The 11,864-nt window shown below is 35.4% G+C and overlaps 1 protein-coding gene and 1 long non-coding RNA gene across 2 annotated transcripts; one reads left to right on the top strand and one right to left on the bottom strand.

Moving 5' to 3' along the window:
• Window positions 1-4,927: 4,927 nt before the first annotated feature.
• LOC103406986 (uncharacterized) lies at window positions 4,928-6,168 on the top strand. The gene is made up of 2 exons (XR_524686.3): window positions 4,928-5,063; window positions 5,554-6,168. It is a non-coding gene; the product is annotated as an uncharacterized lncRNA (long non-coding RNA).
• A 173-nt stretch (window positions 6,169-6,341) lies between these two features.
• Window positions 6,342-10,611, bottom strand: LOC103426760 (subtilisin-like serine-protease S). The gene is made up of 11 exons (XM_070807652.1): window positions 10,044-10,611; window positions 9,844-9,938; window positions 9,603-9,700; window positions 9,345-9,503; window positions 8,887-8,998; window positions 8,268-8,796; window positions 8,093-8,187; window positions 7,755-7,997; window positions 7,563-7,677; window positions 7,256-7,442; window positions 6,342-7,137 (listed from the first exon to the last, which is right to left on the bottom strand). The coding sequence occupies exons 1-11, from the start codon at window positions 10,137-10,139 to the stop codon at window positions 6,572-6,574; spliced, it is 2,295 nt and encodes a 764-aa protein (XP_070663753.1). The 5' UTR covers window positions 10,140-10,611; the 3' UTR covers window positions 6,342-6,571.
• Between the last annotated feature and the right edge of the window lie 1,253 nt (window positions 10,612-11,864).

An 11,864-nucleotide genomic window follows, 5' to 3' on the forward strand; every position in this document is an offset into this window, starting at 1 on the left:
TGGTATATCCATTGGTACAAACATAAATGTACATTGATTCAATATAATGCATTTCGTTACGTACATTTTGGTACACATATTTGAGTATTGACTTTTAGGTACATTAATTCAATATATTATATTTTCGGTACATACATTTAAGTATGTACATTTTGGTACATACATTTCAATAATGACATTTAGGTACATGCATTTCGGTATTGACATTTAGGTACATATATTTCGGTATTGACATTTCGATACATACATTTTGGTATATACATTTTGGTATTGACATTTAGGTACATTAATTCAATATAATACATTTCGGTATATACATTTATGTTCATTGTAATATATTTCAGTACAATCATGTAGGTACAAATATTTCAGTACAAAGTCAATTTTATATATTTTGGCACAATCATTTCTATACACTTATGTATTTATATATTTTTGTATCACAAATTTCTTTTAATATTTTCTCATTTACGTTCATTTATAATTACAAAACTAAATATGTGCATATTAATAAAATTAAAATTTAATGTGGAGAGATTAAATAAAAATACACATTAAATAACAAAAATTGAATGTAATTTTTGATAAAAGTACACTTCAAGGGATTATTAAATTAAATATTTAATTTAGCACTAAGTTTTTTTTAAAATTTTAATCTTTTGCACTGATTAATGTTCAAAAACCCCATATTTATTTTGTTAGGTTTGAAATTAAGGAAAAGAAGATATAACTTTATTCCAATAAACATGGCTCTTACCTAAATTTGTCACTTACTAGCTTGACACCATCTAAAAATAGAGTCTGCGAGATTCTCAATTTCTTCCATTTTTTTGGTAATCGGCTTCTTATTTCTTGCTTTCAGAAGCACTTTTTTCTAATTGAAAATTCCCTTGATTTTCTAAAGCAGATAATAAGGTCAAAAGCAACTTGTAGCTAGTCATGGAGTTTGCAAAAGCCGGTTTTTTTTTTTCGGAAACTAAGTCGCTTTTTTTTATCAGCACGTTCTATTTCATTTATGTTTCCTACTTGGGGTGTGCTATTCATATATATCACTTTACTTCTCACGCACTCCTTGATAATTTCTATTCATTAATTTTCTTCAATTCATCCGATATGACGGTCGAAAATTAAAAAGGTATGTGAAAAGTAAAATGGGGTGTGTGGATATCACACCCCTTCCTGCTTACTCTTAAAGGCACACATAAAAATTGAAAACTGAAAACGAGTGAGCGTTTGTGTTGTGTTGTCTGCGTGTTTGCACTTCACGCCCTTTAATTTACAATTATAATTCTTTTTTTTTAATGGTATGTATGTAGAATAATGTTTTTTTTGGAACTGTTATTAGCACTCCAAAAAACTCATTCTACACTCCTCACAAGTGTACTTTTCTTTCTAATTATATAAAGTTTGCAGTGTAAAATGAGATTTTTAGAGTGCCAATAACAATTTTTTTATTTTTTTTATTTTTTATAGTTTTCGTATAACTTTAGCTTAACAGTCACTTAACTTGAGCTTAATTGGAGCTTTAGTTCTTGAACTAAAAATTCATGAGTATTGGCCCTTGAACTTATAATAATGAAGAGTAATGTTCATTTTGGCTAACTCCGTTAGAACTTCCATCAATTTTTGGTCCCTGTAAACCCTTTACTTTGGATGGAAGTTCTAACGAAGTTAGAGAAAATGTTCATTGCTCCACAGTATAACAAGTTCAGGGACCTATACTACAAATTTTTAGTTCAGGGCCAAAGCTCCAATTAAGCTAAAGTTAAGGACCATTACTTCAATTATCTCCATGTGAACACTATTAAATTTATGTACTATCATTTAGTGTTTAAAATATTATTGGTTCGATATGTAAATTTGTAGAAATATTTATAGATATTAGATATTGATTGCTTTTCATGGAAATGGATGAAATTTGCTAAAGAATGTAGAAATTTAAATGAAACTTTAGGAAATGTCATATGGCAGTTTGTCATATTTATTTATTTGATATGTCGGAAATATCGACGAAATTTGTTGATTTTAGCCGAAATTTAAGAGTTTCTCCGATATGAGGTGAAATTTAGATTTCACCCCTCTTTCCACTCTGATTTTTCTAATATTTCCACAAAAATATCGAATGTATCGAAGAAATTTCAAACATTGATACCATTAAGCAAAAGAATTATACTTGTAAATTAACGTCTGAAATATCGATACATATCCAATTTTTAAAGAATCCCATGAGAAGCACTTGCAATGTTTTATACGAAAAATTGATGAGAGCAACTAACAATGCCTGAAAAACGTGTACCAGTTGAACTTTTGGGAAAGGATTTTCGCCGGATCCTTTTTCTAGGGATCTTAGGAATTTCTTGATCGTGACTGTTTATCGTACATCGTGCGGTCATAAATCATTTCAAAATTTAAAATTAAATATAAATAGTACTTAACGAAAACTGATCGCACGATGTACGATAAATGATCACGATCACGAGATCCATAGGAAAAGGATCCGTTCTGAACTTTTGTATTAGAGGGTGAGACGAATTTTGGCGCCACTAGCAGAAAAAAAAAACTAGTCAAGTATGATTGAAACATACTGAACTTTTGTATTAGAGGGTCAGACGAATTTTGGCGCCACTAGCAGAACTAGTCAAGTTGTAACCTATTGAACTTTTGTATTAGAAGGTGAGACGAATTTTGGCGCCACTAGCAGAAAAAAAAACTAGTCAAGTGTACCATGATTGAAACATATTGAACTTTTGTATTAGAGGGTGAGAAGAATTTTGTCGCCACTAGCAAAAAAAAACTAGTCAAGTTGTAACCTATTGAACTTTTGTATTAGAGGGTGAGATGAATTTTGGCGCCACTAGCAGAAAAAAAAAAACTAGTTAAGTGTACCATGATTGAAACATATTGAACTTTTGTATTAGAGGGTGAGAAGAATTTTGGCTGAACTTGCAGAGAAGAACTAGTCAAGTTGTAACCTATTGAACTTTTGTATTGGAGGGTGAGACGAATTTGGGCGCCACTAGCAGAACTAGTCAAGTTGTAACTATTGAACTTTTGTATTAGAGGGTGAGAAGAATTTTAGCGCCACTAGCAGAAAAAACTAGTCAAGTTGTACCATGATTGAAATCTATAGAATGGTCTGAACTTTTGTATTAGAGGGTGAGAAGAATTTTAGCGCCACTAGCAGAAAAAACTAGTCAAGTTGTACCATGATTGAAATCTATAGAATGGTCAATTATAGGATAGATTTTTTCAGTGTGTTGGAAGTACGGTTTGAGATATCAAGTGTTATAATACAAATGGTTGAATACTTAAAAAAAAAAAATTTCAACCACTTGTATTATGATGCTTGATTTATTGGACCGTGTATCCTGTACAGTGAAAAATTTCTCCAATTATGATTCATGCTTCTTCATTTAGAAGACGAATTCAACACCCAAGGAAATACGTTCGATTTTCATTTAGAAGTATTATGTAATTAAGTTTATGAGTATTGTTATTAGTTCTTTAAAATGTTCATTGTGCGCTCTTTTATGTGCAAACTCTCTCGTGCAAAAATTTAAGCGTAAAGGAGTTGATAATGAATTTTTTGGACTGCCGACAACAATTGTTTAGGTTCAACTCGTAAAATAGAAATTAAAATTTATTAAATTCATGAGTTTTTGTTTATACACCAATTTAAACTATACATTAATAGAACTCTCATTTTCAACCAAAATTTTATAAAATTACCATTCTAATCCTCTAATCAAAACTGAACATAAATAAAAACATGGGCAGTAATGTAATTTCATACAACTAAAATTTTGATTCTAAGATATCTTGTATAGGGCTCTAAACTACATATTAATATAACCCTCATTGTCAACCAAACTTTCATAAAATTACCATTTTAACCCTCTAATCAAAACTGAACATAAATAAAAAGCATAGGCAGTAATGTAGTTTCGCATAGCCAAAATTTTGTTTTCCTTTTAAAGCCTCACATATTCTAAGATATCTCTAATTAAAAATATAAAAAAATAAACCTATCTTCCCCCTCTCCCCATTCCACGTTCTCTTTCACTTTCTTCCCCTCTCCTTCCAAAAATTATGTCGTTTTTAAAGCTTCACTTAAATGTGATTCTAACATGTCTCAAATAAAAATTAAAAAAATAAACCTCTCTTCTTTTTCTCCCCACTTTCACGTTCTTTTCACTATCTTCTTCTCTCCTTCATTTTAAAAACAAAAATAAAAAATATTCACGCACACTTAATGTGTTGGCATATGCTAATATTCATTAACATATCCAACGAGAATCACTAACTAAACACAAATTTTGCTGTATTATTGTAAATAATTGTATATATAAGTGTGTTTAGTTTACATAGAAACATAATATATTTTTTAAAAATAATATAAAACAAAAAATAACATGAGAAATCCAATCCAAAGTGAGCAAAGGGAAAAGGCAAATAAAGTACCAGGTAGGGACCTGACTTCTTTGCCCTTCCAATTTCCATATATTTTCATCTCCTCTTATTTGTATTATCACAGTTAAATTATGTCAACATTTTATATTGCAATTACTTTTTATTTTATTATTTCTATAAAAAAATTAATATAAAATATTGACGTGACTTAACCATGATCGCACAAAATATGAGGGTATAAAAGTGTATGAGAACTGGAGACTAGAGAAGCAGGTCGACCAGGCAGCAGGCTCACACCGAAGAACAGCGCACACCATGTCTCTCGTAATCATGGCGACCTCCAAAAGTTTGTCTGCTCTCCCGTTACCTTTCTATTTTATATGGGATTAAGCCACGTTAATATTTTATATTATTTTTTATTGAAATAATAAGATAAAAAAAAAAAATATAAAATATTGATGTGACTTAACCGTGACCACACAAATTCTAAAAGTGAAAAGGCAGACAATCATTGTCCCCAAAAGTGGTGTCAAACAGTTGGCCACAGATCACAGATAGCATTAAAAATCAAAAGCCACATAAACCCCAAAACGCAGACGCTCCGAACGGAAAACGCTGCCGGAAACTCCCCAAGGTCACAGCTTCATCTTCAGGTACTTCCTCCTCTTCCTCCACCCCCTCGTTGAAATCTTATTTTCTTTTCGTCGGTTTCAATTATTTACTTTGCGCTGCTGGAAACGAATGGATTTAAATCCCCAAATTTGATTTGATGTGTTAATCGACTGAATTGGAATTCTAGGGTTCATCCATTTTTTTTTTGTTGATTTTACTTTTTTTTTCTTTCTCGAGAAGAAAGATTGAAGCTTTATTGGAGATATGAATGAAGATTGATGTCTTGAATTGGGTTTTTAGGGTTAGCGTTTTTCGCATAATTGCATAGATTTATATAAATTTGGGAATTCCTCAAGAGTTATTTTGCAGGCTTAAACTTGTGACTTGAAAGTTGAAATCTTTGGTATTTGAATTTAAATTGTAATGGGATTTCAAGTTGTATGCAAACATTGATCAGAATTAAGTTATTGTGGTGTTTTGGTACCAATGATTTGTTAGGGTTTCTAATGCATCCATCCTTGTGAATTGGAGATTGCAGCATTTGGTGATAAATGCAGGATCCGAAGAAGCCGCTGGCCGATGAGTTTTCGACTCCTAAGCTGAAGAAAAAGAAACCCTCGACCCAGAAGGCCCTCCTCCACTCCCGGTAAAAGCAGGGCATAAAGGAACCAAAAGAAACATGAAGAATGAAGTTTCTCCGTCGTTCCAGCAGCAGCCAGAGAGGTTGAGCTCAGATTCGTTGCCGGAGTCCTCCCCATCTGGAAGTGGGTACCGTGCACTGAGGCTCAAGTATCTGCTGCTGGAAGAAGAGAGCTTTGCGTTGGGGAGAGATCTAAGAGAGGTTGAAGATGAGGTCAAGACCCTCGAGGACGAGAAGCATGCACTCTTGGACAAGCTTGTTGTGCTAGAAGGCCTTGTTGATCCTTCGGAATTGCAGCCGCAGGGGTTGCATTTATCGTAGCTTATCTCTCGATATCGTTACCGGTTTTTGTGGTTAAATTTGCACACTTGTAAATTGCTAGACGTGTGATCTCAAAGATTAGAGAATGGTCATTATGCCGACTTATTAATGTTAAAACTTCTTCGGCACACTTTGATGATCGAAACGATGAATGAGACTGTCGGCGGGTATTGTTTTGGAGCTAATGTTGCTAGTCAGAAATTTCATTTGTCAAATGCAGAAATTTACGTTCTGTGATTCACACAACCGAAACATGAAAGCAAATGCTCTGTTGGACACAGAGAACGCCGGATGAAACTCGGTTGGATACAGAGAACGCCGGAGGAAGCGAAAACAAATAAATTGCGGTATAACAGAATTTAAGCCACAATCCAGAGTAAATATTTCTTTGATAAACTTGGTTTAACACTTAAATCTCATTTCAACCACAAAAATTACAAATAATCTGATAATAATTCAAGCTGCGAGTGTAGATATTGTAGGTAACCTAGGATTTTAATCTTTATTCTGCATTGGCTTCTTAGTGTGTAAGGTTTCTATTATCTGTAAGGATAACAAAGGTTGTAATCTAATTTTCGGGGAGGGTTGTTACCTCAGCAGCCCTGAGTTTGAATGTGCAACTCGGACAACCAGGGGGCTGGTAACTCTTGATCGTCCACGTACCCATGAAAAGAACCCGAATGCATATCCCTTCGCTGGTGGAGCAGCCACCTTGAAGTTTACTGTGAACTTTATCTTCTGGCCAAACCTATTGAAGATTAATCGATTTGGGACGATGGTAACATTGATTCCGATGGGTGGGGACACCGCTGCTCTATAGATACTCTTTGGCCTCCCAACATTGGTCACTGTTCTAGTTACCGAGAAGTTGCCTACAAGATATGGCACCGTGATAGATGGATAGTTCAGGTCAGATGCTGTTCGGAATGCCTGCTTACATGTACTATTGTCTCGTGTGATTTGGTGGACCGCCTTCTTGTCATAACCAACTGAACAAAGGAATTCTACGTAGTCTGCTGAATGTGCGTCGTAGACAAGACCTGGGTCAAGGACTCTTTTCGGGTTCACAAAGCCTGAGCCATAATCGAATGCGTTGCCCCTTCTTCCTTCCGGGTCCACTAGGATGGGTTTGGAGTTCTTATCCAGAAGTGTAGCTGTAAGTTCCATTCGTTGTCAGATTCTTCGATACAATCATAGGCACAAAGTTGATGACTGGAAAACTCTCTGTTTGAGCTTGCAAGTTTGTTGTTGTTTCAGCTAATGAAATATTACCTGTAGTCATGATTGCGGATCTAATGGCTGCTGGGGACCATGATGGATAAACGGCCTTAATCAAGGCGGCGATTCCTGTTACATGTGGGCAAGCCATGGAAGTACCAGAAAGAATGTTGAACAGCTTATTCCCTGCTGCTGGGGACCAAGATGCTAGTATATTTAGTCCAGGAGCTGTGACATCGGGCTACAAAGCAAAATAGTAGTTATAAGGTTTTCTATAACATAGAGAGAGAGCATGAAGATGTGGAACTAATTGATTACAAAGCCGGTACATTGTGATTTCTGACCATTAGTTATCATTTACCTTCAAAATCTCTGGTGTCAAAGAATTGGGGCCTTTTGAAGAAAATGCTGTAACACGAGGTGCAGGTTTCAGTCCAAGTATAGTTTTTGCAGGCAAAATTCGCGACTTGGGTTTTCTGTGCACATCGGTCGAAATCAATTAAACAGAAACTCAAAAACAGAAAGTTTGAATGTTTTAGTTTATAAGACTAACCGTGCACGTATAATGTAAGATAAAATTTGATGCCCTATCCTCTGTCCAACGATAGCAGAAGGGATAACAAATGGGACAGCAATATCCTTATCTGCATCATCAATGAGAACCATCCCAACACCACCAGCTTTTTCCACTAGCATACTTTTAGCGAGCTTTGACTCCGTTGAACTCTCAGCGTGTCGACAGACCAGAACCTTCCCTCTGGCCTTGGTTCTATTCAAGGAACTTTCTAAACAGTAACTGCAACACAAATTGCAGTAGAGAAAGTGTGACCTAAGTATTCCCTATGCATCATCATCTAAATAGAACTCACTTCCAAGTACCTTTTGATTCACCTGGATTGATACGGAGTAAAATACCCTGCATTGGCTTCAGAGGCAGAAATAATTCTTGCTGAGGCTTTCATTTCGAGGACACTGAGACTTTCACCCTAATCAAGCATTCAGAACTTATAAGGCTTGCGAAAATAATGCACAAATCTCTTGAAACATAAGAAGTCGATAGAATTACCGTGAAATTAGCACCATTTTCTAGTATGATATCAGAAGTGAAATCCCTATCTGTTGAACTTGCACCAACAGTGAGCATCCATGGGGCTAAATTTGTTGCAGAACCTGGGTTTCCTTCATTTCCAGAAGAAGCAACCACTAGAATTCCATGCCTAGCAGCATGAAATGATCCGATAGAAATGGCGTCACTGAAATAGTCTCCCTGAGGAGCATCAGGACCTAGAGACACAGACATGATGTCAACCCCGTCTCTGATAGCATCATCAAAGGCCGCTAGTAAGTCAACGTCATAACAACCAGAGTTCCAACATGTCTTGTATACTGCAATCCTAGCCATTGGTGCCCCTCCTCTTGCCCCTCCAGCCGCCAATCCCTTATAAGTCATGTTTAACACGTACCGACCAGCAGCTATAGAGGCTGTGTGACTGCCATGACCTGAGCTGTCCCTTGGTGATCTGAATGACACTGTAGTTGTTGACTCTTCCTCGGCTTCATAACCAGAATTATAGTATCGAGCGCCAATCACTTTCCTATGGAAAAAAGTTTTTAACCATTTGAGATTTACCAATCGTAAACATCCATTAATTAAACTAAACTGTCCATTCAAACCACAAAACAACCTGTTGCAAGTTAAAGCGGTGAATTTTTCTCCTGATTCACAACGCCCCTTCCATCTAGCTGGCACAGGAGGCATGTTGGCATCATCAAAACTTGGAGATTCAGGCCAAATTCCTGCTCGTGACAGTGAATAATAGTATTATTAAGGAAAATCTATATTTCCCTTTAAACAATTAGTCCATAAATAGCTTCAATCAGACCAAAAGCATTCATGTGTACAGAAAGCAAAAATTATGGGGCATTTTCATGCCACAGGAGTCACGTGAGAGGAGATAAGATGCCTTATAATATAAACAAAACAGGGGACTAAGTCAACAAATTGGCAATGAATCAATAATAGTTGACTGAACAATAATACTTAATAGAGATTGTTTTATAGATCCAGATGCACAAAAGAAAGAGTAAATTAGTAAAAATAATGGTAAGAAAAAAAAAAAAGTGATCAGAGCTCAGTGCTTACCAGTATCAATGAAACCAACAATGACATCAACTTGGTTCTTGGTGGAATACCCAATAATCTCCATGGTTTCTTCACCCAAAAGGCCCATGAAATCCCAGGAATGTGTGGTGTGCAACTTTCTTTTCGAATTGGGGAAAACCGAAACAACTCCCGGCATCTCTGTCAATTCAATTAGCCATGTTTTAAATCACAAACCCATGATTTTTTATTCTCACGTTATAAATTTATAGTTACTTGAAGTGGTTTTGGGGAACTTACTGGAAATTTGGAAAGCTTGGAGGTCAGTTAACTTGGCTGCAAAGCCTCTGAAGCCATGTCTGTAACTGTAAAGGTGAGATGCCCGAGCTTCCTCCATGCTGTTTCAACACCATTGATGCAAATCACCAACACAATCAGAGATGAGCAAGCGACCCCAGATCAGAAATACACACACACACATATATATTTGTGATCTTATTTAAATGAAAGAAAAAAGGAAGGGACTTTCTGAAAAACTGACCTTCCAGTATGCACAAAAGCAAGCATTTCATGGTTTTGTGTCAAAATTTCATCTGGGTCCTCACCATTTTTGCTTCCCATATAAACTACATACACCTAAAACACAAAAAAAAAATAAATAAATAAAAAATCTCACTGAAAACTATCAAAAAAGAAGAAAAACGTAAAATTTAAAAAAAAAACCCAGAATTTATTTTATACCTTGGATGAAAGGCAAATGCTAATTTCAGCAGCAAGAACACATAAGAACAGAAGAAGAACGCTGCTGATTCTCCCAGTACAACAAAAAGACTCCATTTTTCAAGTGCCCCACTCTTTTTCTCCTTTCCCAAAGAGATATAAATATGAAGAGGGAGCCAAACAGTTGGATAAGAGAAAGAACAAGAAGAAGAAGATGTTTTTTTTATGAGGAGGGAAAATTCTGGTCCTTTTTTTAACAGAGGGATTGATTGCTTTTGCAAAAATACCCAGTTACAAAGCAACCGCCGATGATGATGAAACGTGAAGGCAATATTGGTGACAGAGGTCAGAGTGTGAAGAGAGTGGGTGAGCGGTGGCAAAACTAGAGAGAGAGAGAGAGAGAGAGAGAGGAGATTGTGGTTTGGCTCCACAGTTTGCACCCAAAAACCAACCTTAAAAGGTGAAACCCTGAAACCCGGACCGTTAAAAAAGCGATCTTTGGTAATCAAAAGACGGCAAACATAGCAGTTGGGGGAGCACTCAAGCAACCCACTATATCATCATCACGATACACATTGTTTAGCATTTTAATGGAGGGCATACCGAAGAACCACACAATGGTAGTTAAGGAAAAACTGAAATGTTTACGTGAGACTTCTCGATTTCTAAAAGAGTTACCTATTGTGGTAAAGCAGCCAATTGGTCTTTTTTTTAAGTAAAAATAAAAATGGTCGGGATGTTATTTGTGGTGTGTCTTGATGAGACCATATCTTATTTGTAGACATGCTCAACTGCTTGAGTAAATGATTCATTTGTACAAATGTGATGTGCTACTCAATTAATCAGTAAAAATAGGCAGATATGAGCGCAGTTATATTGTCGAAACTGATGTATTCTTCATATGTAACTAAGTTTGAATTTTTCTTTCTAAAATTAGGTTAATTTAAGATAAAGTGTCTGATGAACTTGTATTCATATTTCACTTTAACCTTCAGCTTAGTTACACGACTATGTTAATTGACCCATGTGTTGCACTTTAGTTCCTCTGCCAAGTTTTTGTTCCTTTTTTACCATTTTATTGTACTCAAATTTACAACTTTACAAAATGTAACTTTATTGGAGGAGTAAAGTGAAACATGATTATTGCCTTAAGGATTACTGCCATAATTGACTTTGAATAGATCAACTATCGATCTAGCGTCTACAACAGCAAAATTCTCAGACCAAAAAGAAGGAATCCACAAAGCTATTTAGTGGTTGAGACGTCAGACTTGTATTTAGATTTATGGCATTGGTGAATTACATGACGGTGGTCTGGAAAAGCTGAAATATCTTTGTAAGTCTTACCGGCTATAAAAAATATGGACTATGATAATGAAGCCACAAACTGATCCTTTTTTTTTTAAAAGAAAAAAAAACAAAGGCAATTTCATCATCATTGTAACCAACTTCTTCATCGAATTCATGATTATATTATCTCTAAGATTTAACACCCGTGACCCTTGAATTACTATATAAAATTATACAGAAATCATGAATTATTCAACCCAATTGGCAACTAGAACATGCTTGGCCAATATTATTTATTTATATATAAGCAAGTTAATGGGGTTGTGTTCACGATGTAAACTTGTCATGGCAGTTCTCACCTTGTTAATTAAAAAGCATTGGTGGAATATGTAGATTAACGTGCATATGCTGCAATGTTGTGCTTCTGAAGCTTCTTTTCTGCTGAGAAAAAGGATTGGAATATATAAACTGCAGAATAAACTGAGCCAATTAGACACAGTACCTAAAAACAGGGGAATTATATAATTTATATCCCCAGATTATGAATTAATA

The sequence above is a fragment of the Malus domestica genome, chromosome 02 (assembly GCF_042453785.1).
Source record: "Malus domestica chromosome 02, GDT2T_hap1".
Classification (NCBI taxonomy): Eukaryota; Viridiplantae; Streptophyta; class Magnoliopsida; order Rosales; family Rosaceae; genus Malus; species Malus domestica.